At 41.3% G+C, this 20,388-nt stretch overlaps 1 protein-coding gene across 1 annotated transcript in view; it reads right to left on the bottom strand.

The window, feature by feature from the left end:
- csmd2 (CUB and Sushi multiple domains 2) overlaps positions 1 to 20,388 on the bottom strand; it is a 280,010-nt gene that overhangs the window by 106,533 nt on the left and 153,089 nt on the right. Inside the window, 10 exon segments of the mRNA XM_086193866.1 lie at positions 110 to 298; positions 1,028 to 1,243; positions 2,592 to 2,708; positions 3,271 to 3,459; positions 4,147 to 4,334; positions 6,513 to 6,651; positions 9,029 to 9,223; positions 11,840 to 11,975; positions 12,080 to 12,270; positions 13,786 to 13,968. Coding sequence (XP_086049992.1) covers positions 110 to 298; positions 1,028 to 1,243; positions 2,592 to 2,708; positions 3,271 to 3,459; positions 4,147 to 4,334; positions 6,513 to 6,651; positions 9,029 to 9,223; positions 11,840 to 11,975; positions 12,080 to 12,270; positions 13,786 to 13,968 — 1,743 coding nt within the window.

Below are 20,388 nucleotides of genomic sequence, written 5' to 3' on the forward strand. Positions count from 1 at the left end.
CTTGTATTCCAACATGGCTTACATCTCAATATGTCAATGTATGTATGATGACGGGACGGGGGGGGGGGGGGGGGGGGCAAAAGCCAAAATAAAGCATATGACCACCTACCAACACACCTTGGCAGAGGGGAGCTCCACACCCGCCTCCTGCCCCCTAAGCACACCACCCTCGCTGGACCTTCCAGACGGTAACCTGGGAAGCAGGAAAAGATGAGAGCATCGCCCACGCCGTACTGCAGACCCTTCCTGGTACTGTAGGGGGGGATTCCAGGATCCTCGCATGGCTCTAGATCATACTCTAGGGAAAAATATTTGAAAAATAGAGAGAAATAAGCACTGAGGATGCAAAGTGATAGTGATGTTCTGTAACAGTCAGTCATTCTTAACAAAGTTCAGGAAAAAAAAAAAAAAAACAGATCATACTCTCCCAAAACCTCAAATCACATCTGAACTTCATCAAATGCTTTTTGTTAAAAAATATTAAAGCATCATGTGTTTTTGATGGGTAAATATTTTTTGGAGATTTGTAGTGTTTGATATCTTAAACTGCCAGTGGTCGTCAATTAATCTTCTATTTATATGTAGGATTTTTAATCAAGGGACAGTATAAGAACAAAACAGTGAATAATGTTCCCAGCAAGTAAAGGGCCATCTGCGCTCTATCCTAAATGATTCATTTAAAATTAATCAATTCTCTTGATGTTAACCATTTCATTATTCATTCTTGAGTGGATTTAATTACACATCGCTAGAGGACATACTCAGAATATGAATTCCTCCTTGTCGTTGGTGGCATCCCACTAACTAAGCGTCACTGTTTGTGTCAATAACCTGTTTTCAGAGACCTTTTTTTCATTAAAAAGGTCACATCAAGCTTGTGAATCTATCTCAGGAGCCAGAGATATCAACTCTCAATGTGAACCACAAGTGCTTAATATTTTAATCTTTTCTTACTCCTAATCTCAAGCACGACTCAGCATTGTTCCCACCAGCACTTTCAGCTGTTCCCTTTTTTTTTTCCTCTCACCAGAGAACGTGATGTTGAATCCTTCGTAGGACACAGAGAAGTCAGACAGAAAGCGGATCTGAGCCGTGTAGTTTCCAAACAGGCCGGCGCTGAGAGATGGAGGTAACGTGGAGCCTGTCAGTCGCCACAGGGGCTGAGAGAAGCTGCCATTCTCAGTAACCAGCAAATGATCGTGAGGGCTTTCAAGGTGGAAGGTGTGGAAGGTGAACTGGACTCCTGGAAATAAGAGAGGATGAAAGACCCATTGTGAAAATATACTTTGGAGCAGCGGTTTTTGAAACAGATACATATGTACCACCAATAGAAAGTCCAGCTGACACTGCTTTTAACAGCTGTATCATCAAATACTATATTTTTGAGGGTGGAAAGGTGGAAAATACAGCTGCAAGGAATTTTTGGGGCATGAACTTCCTGAAACCCTGACAGGGAAGCGACAAGGAAGATAAGCCGAGACAGTGCCCTTCTTGCGCTCCATGTCGTTACTGTAGTTGCTCTCTATAAAATGTCCTGTAGCTCACAGATCCAACATTCCTCAAGATGGACTGATTTCAGTCAGCAGACCATAACCACGATATTTGAGGTGGCCAAAAGCCAAAGAAAGATGTACTAATTTTGCTGGCTGGCAAGCTAGCTGATGTAGCATAGCTTGTAGGCATGCTGTACATGCAACTACCCAGCTAGCAGGAACATTCCCACACCATAAGCTAGCACTAGCCTCAAGTTATGACGACACCATTTTTTTAAATACAATATCTAAATTTGAATTTCAAGGATGTTAAAATATTTCACATAATGTCCCCAAAAAGGTTACATGTTTACTATGATAAAACGTTCAGAGAATTTTTTGGCAATATTGTAGAACATTTAATAATCTGGTACCTCAACCAGCATCTTTTGAATGTTTTTAGAGGAAGTTTTCCAATATGTGGGGAGAACATTCTGGCACTAATTGAAAAAATTACCTTAACATTACCAGAACATTGGATATAATATTCTATGAGTACTTTACAACAAAACATTTGCAGTGTGCCAAAAGGTGAAGCGTCAGTGACGGGTGGCTATCACAATGTTAGTAGCTGAAACTGCCTCACACATGAACATGCAATCAGGGAAAGAAAAAAACTGCAATTGTTTGTAATTTCTTGGCATATATTTTCGAGGTAGGTGAACAGCGTGACCAGGAATCTGGAATAAAACAGTTAAAAGGGCATTTTTGATTTGAACCCTTGAAGTAAGATGACGGAGGAACATTTTCATGATCAATCTAGCATTACTATGGGAAAACATTTTTTTCACAGAAGTTTACTGATTCTTTTGCTTAGCGAAACAAATTACGTCCACTTCCAAGAGATCATCTGTAAATAAGGTTGTGTTAATGTGCTCCGCCCACTGGAGACTCCTCCCACGGTGCTGTAGCCCTACGCCAGTCTCAGCGCACCAGTATTACAAAGACAGCTTGTTTGGCAAAACAGACAGGCCACTAAGGTGGTGGTGGTGGTGGGGGGCACTGTTAGGTAATTGAACCTGACTGTTAAACATGTTGACATGGACGTTTTCTGCTCACCTTTGCCATGTGAGGTCTCAATTATCCACGTGCAGTTCAGGTTGTGCGGGTAGAAGTCCGGGAAACCAGGAGACAGAATAGTGCCAACGTTGCCTTGGATATAGCCGCCGCACAGTGCTGGTGACCCAAGGACGGCGGGTAAGTGGGAAGAGTGGACGAGGAATGAGGAAAGAGAAGACATTGAAGTGAGTGAAACAAAATAAAAGGATCGGAGACAGAAATAAAATTTGTAGAAAAAAAATGACATCAGTCGTGTGTGCATTTACAATGCAGTAAAATGATTTTTACAAGAGGTGCCCTTCAGAACAAGATAAAAAAGGATGGAGTGGTACCATCAATATCACTGCAGCGTGGGCAAAAATCAATCGTGTCCTTAAATATAAAAGTCCTTACAGATGAGGATAACGGGACACATCAAAGGCTAAATCCACTTCCATACATTTGAAACATTTATGATGAAATGAGCAAGAAACTTTTAAGACAAGAACTGTTGGAGGAATATGGATTTTGTAACAATTCTGAACCTATTTGGCTATTTTAAATGTGATGCAATATCAAGCAAAGTGCTCGAAAACAATTTCAACACACAACAATGAATTAAGCTTTAATCCTATTCATGACTGGGAGGATATCTGGCAGGCAACTACTCATTTTTTAGGTCAATATTTTTGGAACGTACCATCACAGCTAGGCAGGGGGCGGCTCCACTGAAAATTAGGTTCACATTCTAAGGGCTCCGTGTCACTTAGTGTGTACCCAGCGTCGCAGCTAAATGTCACCAAAGCGCCCACGTAGAAGTCATTGCCGTGTCGCTGTCCGTTGACGGGGATCCCAGGGTCCACGCAGTGATCTGACTGTAACTGCAGGGCTGAAGAGAAAGGGTAGGAAAAACAAGTGGGGGGGAGTAAATGACACAAGACCTATATTCTGACAATTCACCTGTTTGCTGTGTAACTAGGTCAAGTGGAGGCCAAGAAAATTTGAATAACAGTTTGTCTTTTAAAAGCAATCCTGCTAAATTATTTAAACAAACATCACTTTTCAACGGGACTAAACCAATGAGAAGTGTTTCCCTCTCCACCTTGTATAAAAGTAGGACTCATGGTAAATTATTCAAGCTTCGCAGAGATTTACCAACAGAGAATTTACACCAGTGTGAGGCGAAAAGGTAGTAATGAGGAGAGAAGGATTAAATTTTAAGAGAAAACCAGTATGCATATGTGTGTGCGTGTGAGATTTTGAGCAGACCGGTGAGTGTGTGTCGAAGCAAGGATATCTGATGGAGTAATCTCAACTCATTTGCTTTCTAATTATAGGTGTTCTAATAAGAATGACTGCATGCTGAATTTAGAAGCCAGTGGCGATTATATTTACAACCAAGTGCTTTACCCTCGTGTGGTGAACAAGGCTGTTTGGCACTGAGTTCCTCTATAATAGATTCATTTCCACCAGAGTCTGTGAAGCATGGAGCAAAACAGTCCTCCCTTCACGCTATACAATGTCACCGTCCATACACTAAGACTGACGCCGTTATTATCGAGGTCCAGGCTCTTACTCTCATAGCGTATGCGGAAGCCGATGTCAGAGTGGCTCTTGTCAGTGGAGAAGAGGAGATAGAGGAAGTTGGAGGTGCTGATGAGGAACTGGGGGACCTGGGTGCCCTGGTAACTCCCGATCAGGGGCGACGAGGGGAAACGTCCATCACGGACCTCAAGGACATCATAGTTGACCTCAGTGCGGAATCTGAGAATCAGAGTTAAAAGGGTTGAAGGAGGGAAAGTTGAACAGGGTCTTTTGTATCCTCACGTAAATATAAACAGAAAAATGCACCAAGTTAGTTGTATGTTTTCAAGAATTATTGAGGTATTTAAAATATTCTGGTATTAACTTAACCTGAGAAAACTCATAGTTGAAATGTCGGTCTCCATTTGCAGGTTTCAATGCACAGTTGCAGTCTTTGGACCATTATTTGAACTAACGTCGTCGTTCCACTACCCACCAACAGGAAGAAACAATTAAGCAAATTCAGCGAAGCATGTGTGCCTCCAGAATAGTAAGTGGGGCTACGCCTCCTCACAGCTGGTTGCCAATGCACTTTCTTTTGGGTCACGTTTTGCACCGCAAGTTAGCAAGTAGAAAACGCCAGACTTAAATTCAAAGAGTAGTTTTTTTGGTGTTTTTTTACATTCTTGAGCTTAGACAGTATATTGTCTGTGTCATTGTCTTTCCAGAAATGCATTTTCATGTAGATTCACCCGCCCTGATGACAAACCTTTGACAGACACCTTCCAGGTTAAACAACACTGTGAGACTTATTCGCAGAACGTCACGCCAGTTTGGAGCCCACTGACATGTACACATGCTGGCCCAATTAAATTCCCAGCCACACTTTCGAGGCTTTTGAATCTAACATTAAAAACTACAAATTTAGTCACGACACAAAAACTCCTTTTATTCCGACTGTGATGTAAAAATAGTGCATGTTAACAAAGTCATTTAGAAGTTCTCCAAACACCAGAATCGATGCACGTCTGTTGCATTGCGCTAATTTTTTTTTAAAATGTCAACCGCTTAAATGGAAGCTTCCAGGGCACTGTATCAAAATTCACATCAAATATATTCCACGATAATATTGTTCAACCAAATTCATCATATACCTGTTATTATTTCTGCTTCTGAGGACCGCTGTGAAAAATATACCAACAAGTATAAATGTCATCTACATTTATCTTCACTTTAAATCCTGTTTCGCTCCAGGCAGATAAAACACAACATTGGTATTTGACTGAACTTAATTCGGATGAAAACTTAATTATTTAAAAAATATGTCAAACTTGTAGCTTTAAATCTGATCTGAATTGTTTTACTGCGCATGGACAAACAAGACTTTCCTCACTGTCAAAGCTTGTCTGTACGCACTCTATTATTTATAACTTTTTGTGTTTTCAGCAAACTTGAAAAGTGAAGTGGGTCCACTAAACGATTAAATAAGGTGTATTGACTCGCTCAGGCGGTTGAGTGGTTAGAGGGCATGTCACTTACACAGCAGACCCTGGTTCAAATTCCAGCTAGAGGCCCTTTGCTACATGTCACACCCATCTCTCTCTCTACCTTGATTCCTGTCTGTTTACTGTTAAATACATGCGTCTATACCAAAAAAAAAATAATTACATGTTGATTTTCATGAATCCTTACGAAATTACTTCTTTGTACTGCGCGCGTGAGTGTGTGTGTGCTAAACTCATTTGGCATTTCTGTCTTTGTTGCTGGCTGCAGCCACTTCATCTTCAAAGGCATGAATGAAATGCTTTGTTTCAGAACCATGTCATCTAAACAAAGTGGTTTCTGATATTTTATTGATGTTACATAAAAATTATAGTGCAACAAACATTTATGTTGTATTCATTTTTCATGGTGCGCAATCAAGGCAGGGGAAGGGGGACGTGGGTCCTGCAAGGATAAGCCTTCCTGAAACACTAACGTTACGTTTGATCCCACAACAGAAGCACGGGCACGTACGTGCGTGCACCCACCCACACCCATGCATGCAAACACACACCTTCTCTCTCTGTCATACATTTACACACTTGCGTTTGTTCATGTGTGTGACAATATCTGCAGCTCCTTCAGGGACTCAGTATCAAAAGACAGGATCAAATAGTTATGAGCATTTATTAAATGAAACATGATGTCCTAGATGGGGCTGTATGTTAATGTGCATTAGATCAACTACATTATGGGTAGAAAGGAAAAACAAGTAAACAAAAGAACAGGAGACGATTGGAAATTCTAGAAAGAGGACTGATAAATGTGCACATGTAGAAAAAAAAAGGAAAAGTGGGAAAAAATACAAGCTTGACCGAAGGGGGTGGGAAAAAAAAAAAAGGTGAAACGGCAGCTGTTTGTATCTGGGTGACTCACTTGTCAAAAATGATCTTGATGGGGTAACCTGGCGGAGCTTCAATGATCCATTCACAGTTAAGGGCCTCCTTGTAGAGTTCAGGCCAACCAGGAGAAAGGATGATTCCACTGGGAGCCTTCAGATCTCCTCCACATGGGGCTAACCGAAGGGAAAAAGAAAGGGTGAGGGAGAGGGAGAGAGAGAGAGAGCGAGAGAGGGGGGTACATAGAGATTGAATTATGCATGTCCCCCCCATCTGATATATGACAGTGTCCATAGATGATCCCATACATTAGCCAGGGTTCATCCCATTTCTTTTACTGCTAATGTAAATTGGTGACAGCTCACTTCAAGGTTACCCAGTTCTCCAAGGCACAAGCCTGTTATTGTGTGTGCGAATGGCTGCATGCAGCATGAGCGAATGCATGATGTATCCCTGTTTGTGTGTGTGTGTGTGTGTGTGTGTTTCCTCTCTGACGCTGTTGTCTTTTAAATCTGTCATCAAATCCCTCCCACAAAGGGCGCCGCTGTCATCCCCATCAAACAGAGAAAACGGAACATCTTTGATCGCTAGCACAAAGACACTTGAGCGCATCGACCACCCCCCGCCCCACCCTTACGGCTCACTTTGCCGTGTATCTCTTTAACTGAGCTACCCTGAACCAGAACACACAGGAGGGCTCGGTTACAGTGCCAGCACGCTGCTCCCTTTGAAGTGGAATGATTTAATCAGCCAACTCAGCATACTGAAGGACATCTATAAAACACATTACACTAAAAACGCAGGGGTATGATAGATGGTCTCAGGGGAATACAAAGCTGCTGTGGCACACAGGGGGAAGTGACATGCTTTAATAATGGTCTCTCATTTGCATATCCTGAATAATGAACTTGATTCAGCCCCCTGATACTCTTTTGTGCAGGTCCCAAATCTTCATATACTTAACAGTGCGACTACACCTGGATTTATTGGCTTCGCTGGCAGAAGTTAAATGAATATCAAGCTGGACCTGATGGTTCAGTGATCTGTATGTAAGTGTCAGCCTGGTGAGACCATCGACATCCTCAAGAGTTGAGCCCTGCAGCTACGTCTGGACCCCCCCCCCCCCCCCCACGCATCAATACACAATGTAGAAAGTTATTGAAGCAATCAGAACTGCCTTCTGACTGTTGTTCTGCCCCTGACGGTAAAGTAGCCCCTGATTGATCTTGTAGTTAATCAGATCTCATAGTATTAGTCAACGCAACACAACTGGAACTGCAGTTATTGCACAACAACAGTAGTATGAGCTAGAGGCAAAAGAGTGTTTTTTGAACATTCCTCCAACAGGATGTCACATGTGACGGCATCATCATTGAGGGAAAAACTTTTATAACTGATACATGATGAACTCTAATCGAAGCCAGACTGATGTTTTATGTGTTTGCTTATTCAGTTACTTGTTGTTTACTTTTGAGCATCATGGTGAATAAATGCATATTGATTTACTGTTGCTATATTTGGAAACCAGGAGGCACGGTGGTGCAGAGGTCAGCACTGTCGCCTCACAGCAAGAAGGTTCTGGGTTCGAGTCCCAGGATCTTTCTGTGTGGAGTCTGCATGTTCTCCCTGTTCCTGTGTGGGTTCTCTCTGGTACTCCAGCTTCCTCCCACAGTCCAAAGACATCAAGAGGGGACGAGGCTGATTGATACTCTAAATTGACTGTAGGTGTGACTGTGAGTGTGAATGGTTGTCTGTCTATGTGTTGGCCCTGTGATGGACTGGTGACCTGTCCAGGGTGAACCCCGCCTCTCACCTGAAGGCTGCTGGGATAGGCTCCAGCTTCCCCCCCCCCCGCGACCCTTAACAGGATAAGCGGAAGACAATGGATGGATGGATGAATGTTTGGACCCCTTTAAGATAAGCTAGCAGCAAATGAGGATCTTAGTAAACTAACTTAAGTTTGTTTTTTCTTTTCATTTTTTGTTGTTTGGTCTCTCTCTTTTTTGTTTGTTTTGATTTTATTTTTAATCCCCCTCCTCCGGTTTGTCAATTTCTACAGGTTAATTGTAGTTGCCACTGCCCTTTTCTACTGCTGAATATTTGTTTGTTTTTCTTGTTTGTTTATTTATTGTGGTTTATCTGTCTAACTGATCCATGATGCACATTACACAGCAAGTTTTGCGCTGTCTGCACATCTTTATGTCTTAAGATGAACGGTAAATACATGTCCTGTTATCGGTTTGCAGTTCATTTGGAAATATTGGTCATATCCCTCACTTGCAGGCCAGAAAAATCACAAACAAAAATCAAATAAACAAACATGTTTTTCTTATGCTGATTGGCTGGAGGAGCTTGTCTGTCAATGCACGTACTTCTCCGCCCTCTCACAGTGGTTTTAGATTGAGGGTCCTAGATGTAATGATAGTGACATGCGGATGGTCGCACCAAGCTGTGTAACCGTGTATCTGTCTTTAAAATCTGTGACATGCAGGTTAATGAACTGCTGCACGGTGAAATCAGCCCTCATCAGTTTTTTTAACATCTCGTACTCACCTTCACAGCGGGGAACAGCGTTGTCCCACACCACGTTACCATCCTTGAGAATACAGGAAATGGTTTGCGAGCCGTGGGTCTTGACAAAGCCCTCCTCACAAAGAAATGAGATGGAACTTCCCAGCTGAAGACTCTCGCCGAAGCGCTTCCCATTCACTGGTACGCCCGGGTCTGGACACTCGTTGTGGCGAAAGGCTGCAGGAGACGATGGGAGGTGGTGGTAGAAACAAATAATTGAAAGGTTCAGTTCCTCAATTATACATTTGTTTGATACACTAGTATTTACTTTGTTATACAACCCTGAAAAACTACACCCATGCTTATATAAATCTTTGCCACACTTTACATTTTCTGTGCAGAGATGCTAATTTCAATTGATATTCTACAATAATTAAGCAAGTTTGTTAACAAAACTTTCTCTAATGTCAGCATTTAGCAGGGGGAAATTTGTTTCACTTAGTGAGTCCCATTGATCGTCTGTGTTGCAGTAATTCCAGAGGCTGTAAAAGCACACGGTAGGCACATGATCAAGACGCTGTTGAATGTGTGACATAAACGAAGAGAGACAATTGCTTTCATATATCCAAAAAATCTTTATCTATCAAGGCTCTCTTCGAAAGTCTTAGAAAGTAGAAAGAACACAGGGACACAAGCAGGATCATAACTCTGGAACAAGGCATGTAAACAAATACATCACCTGGGCCACTATCTCTCTCTAGTACACACACACACACACACGCATATACACACACACACACAAGTAGGTGACACGTGTAGGCGTTGATGAATCCCTCATCTGTATTCATTGGACCCAAACAGGGTTTGAGCCACACCTCATCCATCATGATCATCTTATTTATTAACGTGCCAAAAATCCCCTCAATACAGTTTGGCAAGTCCTTAATTAACATGAATGATGGAAGTGGTCCGCTCAGCGCCATAACCACCCCCCCCCCCCACCTCCCGCAAACAGTCCTGTAGTTAGATGACACTGTTCTCAGGAACTAACCGTCATCTTCAATTAACTGCTGCTGACATTCATTTAACATGCTGGATTACTTATATATTTATTCATCCAAGCCTCTAATTAATGCATTAGCCACCATGTGTTGATCACGAAGAGGCTTCACAGAGGCATCACAGGCGTGTGTGTGTGTGTGTGTGTGTGTGTGTGTGTGTGTGTGTGTGGTGTGTGTGTGAGTGTGTGTGAGTTAGTGTGTGGTGGGTTTGTCATGCTATAGGCTGCAGGTATGCTGTCTTTAATGTTTCCTCTGTCTAAAAAAGGGAGTCAAACCACAAGATATTTTAAATAAGCAACCATCTGATCTGCCATTTGTTAACTGATGTTGGCGCCACACATACACTCACACCGGGTAACTATTGTTTTTAGGCTCACAGTCCAGTGAAGGATGAATGTATGGCTAAGGCAGAGGGTAAATGATTGCAAATTAAAAAGCTGGGAGGAAAAATCAAAGAGGCAAAGACATGGAAATCAAAGTAATAGCCATTGTCTTTGCAATGGTGCGGACCCCAATACTTGCGGGCTATAAAGTTTCATTCCTTGCCATCGATGCTCAACTCACATTTGATGGTGTCACGTTTTGTTTCGATTCAATCATCCCAAATAAGGCAGCGGTAGTGATGCAACATTACGCATGTTGCTCATGATGAAAGCATGAGTGATCACTACGTATTCTAAGGCAGAGCTTAAAACTTCATATTTCTGTGAGTTGCAGCTCTCATCTGAATTCACCAGTAATGTGATTAACCTGCTGTTGACACGAGACCCCTCTGCTGCCAGGCTTTCAAGAACACTGCCCAGGCAAGATGTTGAAGAAAAAAAAAAAAAATCAAGCATCTGAAACAATATCCAAATTTGCAGAGACGACCCCAAAAGAGTTGAGTGCCAGGTCTGCCTATCGAACCTGGCATGACACCAATCCACTATGAGTTTAGCTACTCACCTAAAAACTGTGAGTCTCTGCTGAGCTGTTGCCCAAACTAAAAACACTCTACGTCAAGAGAGATTTTTTTTTCCCACTCGATCTTATCAGAGTCTAATATGCAGGTATTTCTGAAAGGAATGTCTGCGGCATTTAACTATTTCTGAATTGACTGAACTTTTCCAGGCCTGTTATTTTCAAATTTCACGGTCTTTCCAGGTTTTTCATGACCCGACATGTAGTGTTACATGTAGCGGGTAAATGTTTTGCTCCCGACACATTATATTAGTTGTGATACAGCTAACTGATGACAACCTTCCAACCTTTTTATATTAACCATTTTGGACAAAATTTTAGAAACACCTTTCAGTGTCGCCCACTAGAGTTCTACAGCACCACAAATTACAGCCTGTAAAATAAATCAACACCTCTCTAAAACAGATTCAATAAAAAGGGAACAATGTCATTCCTGTGAACGGAGGATTTACTCCTGGGCTGCAGCAATAAATCCTGGCTTCTCATAGATGTACCTAATAAATTGGTAAATGATTGTAAATAACAGCTCTGTGCCTGGCTCACGGTAGAGTTTATCCGTGAGCCAGGTCTGCCAGCGTGCAGCAAGCCGTGTACTCTGTAAGACTGTAAAAACCCACCAGGAATTTTCTCAGAAGTCAGCAGCTACGAGAGCAGATTGATCATTGTCGCGATGTTCTGTCAGGTGAAAGATGATGTGTTTTGTTTTCGAAATCGAGTCTCCATTTGGACTAAAAACACTTTACTTTTTTGACTTTTTCCATCTCCTGTGTGTGTGTGTGTGTGTGTGTGTGTGTGTGCAAAGAATAGGAGGAAAAAGTGAAGTAACTCTTACTTGTAAAGGTGATGTTAAAGCCCCTGTTTGTGTAAGTGTGGTCAGTCAGGAACTCCAGTCGTGCTACATGGGCACTGGTAGTGATGGGAGGAGGCAGGACGTCACCAGAGAAGGTACCGAGGATAGGAGACTCAGCCTGAAACAGATCAGCAGCCTCTGATGACATCAAAAGTAACTAAGCTTAACATTCATAGAGACTGACGGACATATCGGTGGATGAAGCTTATATCTCCAGCCTACCTTCCCCCCGTCCTTGATGGACAGGAAGTCAAACTGCTTCTCCATGCTCAGGTCGTTGAAAGCCAGATTGATTCGACTCTCAGGGTTGGTTATTATCAGCCACACACAGTGCATGTTGTTGCCATACTCCTGAGGGTAGTTTGGAGACAGCAGCACCCCGGATGGAGTGGTGAAATTGAAGAAACAGGAAACTACAGAAGGTGATAAAGAGGGGTGGGCAGAGAGAAGGAGTAGAGGAAAAGGGAATTAATGGCCTGGTGTCGTTTCTGCAGGAATGGAAGTCCATACTTCAACAATAATGTCCTGCAGAAGTGTGCAAGATCCCACAATGCTACTTTAAAAAAAAAAAAATCACATGCACATTTCTTTAAGATAAATATCCCTGTTTGTTGTGAAAGGCCCGCAAGTTTTGATCAAAATGGTTTCTCTCATGTAGCCCTCAGATGCTGCGGTCCAGAGGGACATCTTAATCCTCCGACAAATCAAATAAATACGGTTTACACCTGATGATCACTTCCTTGCTTGAAGACAGCGGATTGCTATGATAGTGGCCCACAGAGGCACAGAGAACCATTTAAACTATTAAAACAATTATAGTCTTGTATTTACAGCACTCCCCCCCACAGTCTGGTAACTGGTCTGTCTCCTAGTTCGGGAATTCTCCTCGAAAAATGTGTGTTGCAGAATTCACGAGACAGCTAAACGAGAAGCTGCGTGACCTAAATGTCACCAGAAAGTTCCCAAAAATAGCAACTGTAACTGAGGGTTGGTGATGTTTGTGATCGGTCAGCATGAAGTAATGTCCACAAACGCACCGCCACTGTTCCCAGGAGTAAATATGATGAAATCCATTGTATAATCAAACGATTACGTTTATGAGAGTATATCAGTTTATAAACAATATGAGTGCAATGACAAAGACAAGAATGCTGGCTCCCATCTTCTTTGAACCTATGCTTTCATGCCAGACTTTCACGTCATCAGTTTTTGTACTTCCTCGTGTGTTTAGCCTCCTGAGTTTGTTTTATTGTTCTGCCATTTGTTCGTGCACCCTGTACACTTGTGTTGCCAGTTCATCGATGTTTCTTTGTGCTTTTACATTTCAGCCGGCCGTCACTCTTCTCTTTTCTTGCCAGCGTGTTTGTGTGTGTGTAAATTTTCCGTTTTTGACACCCTCGGTTGGACATTTTCCATCTGGAATTGTTTTCTCTGTTCAAACTCTCAGATCAAAATGTGGTTTGTTCTTTGTTTTGCCCCCCCCCCCCCCCTTTCAGTACACTTCATTTCTGTCTGGTTTCTCGAGTAGCAAACATTTAGCAAACGTTAGCTAAATAAACAGAGCTTACCTTTATTACGTGGCAAATTGACTTGTGTCCTCAGAGTCACTCGGCTTAGAAATGTTGATCTAGATGCAGCAGCTTTTTGTGCGCCCGATTATGTTATCAATAATACAACAGTGGGCATTATCTGCACAGTCAGCTCTTTGTTCCTTTCACCCTCTCTAACTTCCTCACTCTTTCATTGCATTAATTAGCAAATAAGCGCTCCTATTGTTTCTACATCCACTGCCTGGGATGTGCAAACTGCAGCTATAATCCGACTATTTATTATGTAGTGCTTGCTGTGCTGCGCCGACGTACATAATGATCCACCCATGTGAGTGTTACACGGTAGAACGCGGATAAATTAAAGGATGCAGAACTTACAAACACAGCTTGGTTTCTTGGCAGACCACTGGTTGTTCTTCTGACAGGTGATGTTCTTCTTCCCCACCAGCTCAAAGGCCGGCAGGCACTCAAAGTAGAGTCGGTCCCCGTGACGGAAACCTGTCCCTTCCCTTTTGCCGTAAGCTGGGATACCAGGGTCACCGCAGCTGCCTTGGTCAATTTCTGTGTCAGCAAAGATAAAAACACAGCATGGAAAACTAGATCTATATATCTATATATATCTATATATATATATATATATCTATATATATATATATAGCCAAGTATTTGTATCCTGCTTATGATCTTAGATCTGCCCCTTCAGCACAGGAGAAGGATCTCAACTCAAAATTCCAGTAGATTTTGACTTCAGTAATACAACAAAGCAGAATCCCACTCTGCATCACAACATGAATAATTTCCCTTTCAGGCAATTGTGGGCTGACATTTAAGTTACTGAATAGACTGCAAATGTGGTGCAGTCATGTGCAGTCATATAGAGTACAGAAAATAATTCCCTAATCCGTCTATACAATGTTCTTCTGCAGCCAACTCTCAACTGGAACATAACCGGCAGCTCATTCTGCCCTCAGTTCACAGGAAAAATACATTCTTAACTCATCGCTGTACACATTATATACCAAACAGGAGCTGAGAATTCAAATAACGCCGATCATTTTGGGAATATTCTTGTTTACATCCTGTGAAAGATGAAAGGATCAATATCATTTAATTGGACACAAGTCTGTTTAGCCTGGATGGAAACTGTTGGCTCAACCAAAACGACCTTGGGTAATTTACTTGAAAAAGTCATCAAACAGTCTTTACATATTATTCTTGATAATAAATTTACATTGCATAACCAATTATTGAGCATGAAATCTTCCGGATTTAATTACAACTTCACAAGCAGTCAGTTTTGGAGAGATGTGACCATGATGAGCTTATTTAGCCTCCATGACTGCATGCCAACCATGATGAATATAGGGAGTGTTTTGAACTGGGCTGTGAATCTCAAGCAGAAGTTATCAACATTAAACTATTGGAAAGCAGGGAAAAAAAGAAAAAAAAAACCCCATCCCAAATCATTGAAGTAATAGACCATTACTGGGCTTAATGTAATTACTGAATTTCTAATTATAATTCCTTATACTAATAGAGTGGCATCAGAATGAGTCCTGAATAAGTTAGCATAGTAGAACGTATGGTTCCCTTGTCTCAAAGTCATTGGGTTCTTCTTTTAAAGGCCTAACATAAGGTAAAATGTAAGTTAATCATGTTATTGTTACTTTATATGTCAGTAAATACAACATGTAGTTGTGGAGTTTGTGTTTTAAAAGCTGTGGCTGCTAACAAGAGTTTAGACAAGACTACATAGTTGTTGCGGCCATAAAACCTCATCACACCAAACACAGAAGAAGCATAAAGCTAGTTGTGGTGGCGTTCGTGTGTCCATGGTGAAGTTTCTTCATAGCATAATGTTAACTTCAAGTGATTACTCTTCAAAAATCAGAAATATGGAGTTGAAATGTAGAGGTTATCAGGCTGAACAAAGCCTGTGAGTCTCATAAACCTTTGCTTAACACAGTTATTTTCTGCCATGATTAAATATCCGGTGTGAAAATCCCGTTTGATTTTGGACATGGTTTTACTTGTTAAGTTTCAGGGGACGTTAATAACTTGGGCGTTTTGAGTTGATGCAATAAATGAAAGGCCACACATTTTCACTTTTTTGAACCCAAAGTTCTGTTTCTCTTAGAATGACAGGTAAAGCAAATTTTCAGCTACGAACGTTTCATTCTGACAATAAAAGGTTCAAACAAGGAACATGAACATAGATTTCAAATCCAGGTGGTTTCTCTATCAATGCTGATCAGTAATGGAGGTACATTGTGGCTTAGCCCCTCCCACTTTGTACTGATTGGTTCAAAATTGAACCTTTTCTGCCTCAAACTGGTCCATGACATCATCTGGTCGACTGATCAACATGTTCATGTCATTTGAACCGCCAGTCAGCGTTTGCTCTGAAAAGGTAAAGGCAACAAACCACAGCAAAGTTTCAATGCTTGAAGTTAAACATGAAATCAACGCAAATTCACAACAAAACACAACACAGAGCAAATACATTGATTCCTTATTTCTTAACACAAACATCATTTCTCATTAAAGGCTCCTAATAAAGGCCATTGGCAGCAATTTTATTCAAGCATGTTGGTCCACTTCCATGTTGCTAAGAAACTAATTGAAAAATATCCCTTTTAGGAACATTGTAAACAGATTATAGATGTGATTAAATACAGAGAATCTTGCAATTAAATATTTTCATTCTGCTTTTTATGAAATCCTGCTTCACAGACAGTCTCCCACAACAGATATTAACAGTGAACGACTTAATAAACCATGCTTAGATACAAAAGTCAAAAATCAACATGATTTCCCGGATGTCTCATCTTGCTTTCTTTCAATCATAATGTTGTTTTGCATCTCTCTCTCTCTCTCTTAATATGTGACAATCGCTCTCTCTTGCTTTGGTAGCTGAAGTACTTTTAGACACACACACATCCGTGACCACCCTTCATCCTTAAAAACCACAGTCCTTTCTTTCTTTCATTTCTTCTTTCGACTCTTTAGAGGTTGCAGATTGCAGATGAAATGCTGAGGCATTCTAGTGAGGCATCCGGCTGGGGACCGAATAAGCACATCCAGGAAATGATGGCAGGGCCTAATACGATTTTAACTCGCACCAGGGGTGATGCTGGGTATAAATCCATACTCAGCCTTAATGATGACAATCATTTAGAGCACACACTTAGAGACCGCTGCTGTTTGGATGTCGGGACGTCCTGAGGCTGCCTCATTCACAAGAAAACTCGTTGATCTTATGTGGAAGTCACCTTTGGAGGGGCCATGCTGAGGGCTTTGAGGTGGTGCACAGACTGAATAAAGAGGAAAAAATGAAGAAGATCTTGCAGAAAAAGCAGCTGGAGTAACAAACCAGCAGTGAGTCAGGAAATATATGTACTGTAGAGCTACATATGGAAATGACTAAAGTGGTGTTTGTTCGTGTCCTTTGGGCTTAGATTAGAGTGAGTTACAATGACTGCAGGGAGAAAAGAGGCAATAAATATAAATCCTTTGATGTGTGTAAACATTATGTTTTGTTGGGAGTATGTGTGTGTGTGTGTGTGTGTGTGTGTGTGTGTCTGTGTGTTCGTACACACTGTATGGAAGCCAAGTGAGAGTTGGAAACATCTTAAGAATAACTGCCCCTTTCCTAAACTGAACACATGAACTACTGAGTGAAATTTTGGCTTCTGTCAGTATCAAACTGTGGACTAAAAGTTGATGTAGGAAACTAGCTTGTTTTTGTTGTTCTTTTTCAGATATAATGTCATAATATCAATCACTGTATATAAACTATTATTTTGCTCTTCACTTAAAAGCAAATATATATATATATTTATATATATACATTTTTTGAAAATATGGTGAAAAAATATGCAAAAACTGTTCCATTCCCTGCTTCCTCATAAGTACCCCAGGAGTGTTTTAGTGTAGAAAGCACAGCGTATGCTGCAAGGCAACAGAAACGCCTACTGACTAGCTGCCATATATTAGTGGAATATTCTCCTGCACCTCAGAGATAGCTGCAGAGAAAGTCAAAGCATATCATTGAGCTAACACTTAGCTTGTTGATATGTTTTTGCTACCAACACTGTTTATGGTCCAACATTCATGCCAAAAGTTCAATTTTTTCGATAGGAAATGATGAGAATTCCAGTGTATTAAAGGGACAAATGAACCGTAGGCGTCCAAAACCGAGGCCTCGGTGTTGGTTGAGCCTTAGGGGTTTGGAGTTGGCACAAGTTCCCTATAAATGATGATTTCATATTTAAAAATGAGGTTTACCATTGCACAAAAACAAAAACAAAAAAAAGACTTTGTTTCATCAGACACTCAAAGTGTCGGTGATGAAAGAGAGAGAGAGATCTTGTAGAATGGCTCATGCATGGTTGTGAATGTTTGTGAGTAAATATGAAACCATACTAAACCCCCCCCCCTTTCTCTTTTGCATCACCAGCATCGTAATGTGACTCAAATTAACATTGCTGTCATTGATGAACTTCAATGTATGTCTACAACAACACCTTCATTTCCTGAGGCCAAGGATGGCTGAAGGATTTTTTACCAAATATGTTGGTTTAAGTCACAGTGACCATGGACTTGGGAGGCATTTTGATCAGCTCTTTCAAAGTATGAAATGTTACCAAGGTATTTAAAGTGATTAGAACACAAGGGTCGAATTAAGATTCCGTTTTAGTTCAGCTAAAATCTAAATCTAGGTCTTACAAATTGGTTCCAGATCTGTTCAAATACTGACACTGATATGATGTCAACATGTGCAACTCTGAGAGCTAAACTCTGCACCTCAGCCTCTAAGACCCCCAATCACACAGCAGAGTTAATACAAATAAAATTAACCTCTGCATCCTCAAGGGTAATCACTCCATCCTGGTGAGATCATGCAGGGTAGGGCTGTAGGATTAATTGAAATAAGATCACAATCTTGACTCAGGCCTCCATTTCATTTATTGAGATCTCCAGAGATGGTATGTAATACCTGGATTTGCATGAGCCGGAGGTAAAGACATAATACCAACAAAGTCACATGTGCGACCCAGGTGATATAAAGAAGCTGATAAGGGAGCCTAACACCAGGCAGTCATCTCCTACACAAGCTTCTTATCACGATCCAAAGAGGACGGTGAGCTCTGGAATTCCCACAACTGCAGTAACTTTCATAACCATGATCAATACCCACAAGGTCACAGGGAACCTGCGCTTACCATCTCTAAGCCAGTACATATTGGGTCATTGTTAAACCAAAATGACATTATTTTATGTCTCTGATTGTATAAAAGTGTACGTTGCTCCATGAGTTAACCACCTCAGGAGGCGACAGGGTGAGGCTGAAAAGAAACATAAAAAAAAGAGACGCTTCAACAAAAATGTGTTGAAGAAACTCCTAACATACTTATGGGAGAACAAAGTAGATTTTCCAGCCCCGGTTGTGAAGTAAATGCAATGCTTGTTCTACAGAAATTTGTGCAGTCTGAGGTGTGAACCGGGATTCAAAGACTATGATGATGATGGCTAAAACACCTCTGTTGCTTTGCAAGCAAAAGTAACACTGCAAATTAGTACATCCTCCTGAAATGTCCCAAAAAGGGAAGGTAAACTTCAAAAGGAAACCTTCAGGGTGGAAAACTTCAGCGAGAAATCTTCAGCACACGACGACTCAAACATCAAGCAGGGACGACGGAGGCTACAACTTAGATATGACTCTGGTCAGCACAGCAGAAATGAAGGATAATTGTTTTTTGTCTGAAATTCTACACAGAGTTCTTTATGTGGTACTTCGAGCTCTGATTCCACGCTTATCTAATGTCTTGAGTAGAACTGCATACTTGCATAGAGCTGTCTGAATAAAGCTGAACAAGAAGCATGATAATCTTCACAAAAAATGTGTTCAATGTCCTCGACATCACATCTGTAGTCTCTTTTCACCACTTGTTTTTATGTGTGTGTGTGTGTTATTTCTTTCTGAAAAATACTGGCCTGATCATGTATTCTAGCAGCAGTCTGTTTCAGGGTTGTTCCAAATAACCATTTCCGTGTCTGTTAAACGAAATGCAAATAAATTGCAGCTGTCCACGTCCCTCTCCACTGATATCAGGCCCGTCTACATGGCTTTTTGCAGAAACAGGTACTATATTACTTTTATATTCAGGGGTAAGAGGTTAGGATTTTGGCCCAACAATGGATGAGGGACTCTGTTGCAAACCTGGTGTGGAATTGCATCTCGGAAGCAGTCAGTGCTGACCACCATTCCGTGGTATTTAAGGAGAATATGCACATCGGATCACTTATGCCAGTATCCCTGGGAGGGCTGTGCAATGATGGACGGGCTTGATGTAAAAACTCCTCTTATATGAGTCCAGGTGAAGTCACGACTCACTGGTGTTAGAGTCGAATCGGAGTTCTCAAATTTGTATGTGGAGTGTAAGCCAGCCGATTTCAGTCCCCGTCTCTCTCATTAGGGTGGCTGGGCTCGGCTGCTGCACCTTTGGTCGTACAGTGACTCAGTATTACAGGATAAACATCAGAGATGACATCCAGAGGAAGGTCGGAGACGAGCCGCTGCTCCCTCGTTCTACACTGACTCACATGTGATGTCCTAAATGGTTTAAAAGACAACAACGAACAGTGCTAGCTTGTGAGCAATCTTGTGTTTTATATCTAAAAATAATAAAAGTGTGGCTTTTACTAGGAGTTAATGATTATATCACATTTACTGCCGGAATACAGACTGTATGACTTGCAATTAAAAAAAAACAACAACGAATAAAAAACAACAACAAAAAAAACATTTCAATGGTGTGCTTCGAATTATGGGGGGAATCATGACCTGCACATTAGCCAGAAGTCTGCATTACTAACTCTGGCAACAACGTTTATCTAAATGTGGTAAACTATAAAAGCTTCAGAACAAAGAACTACAGGGGGGTATTTTAGAACAAAAGGCGCTTTTCCACAGATTTT

Source organism: Aulostomus chinensis, chromosome 22 (genome assembly GCF_037954235.1).
Source record: "Aulostomus chinensis isolate RoL2024-O1b breed Wild chromosome 22, RoL_Achi_v1.0, whole genome shotgun sequence".
Classification (NCBI taxonomy): domain Eukaryota; kingdom Metazoa; phylum Chordata; class Actinopteri; order Syngnathiformes; family Aulostomidae; genus Aulostomus; species Aulostomus chinensis.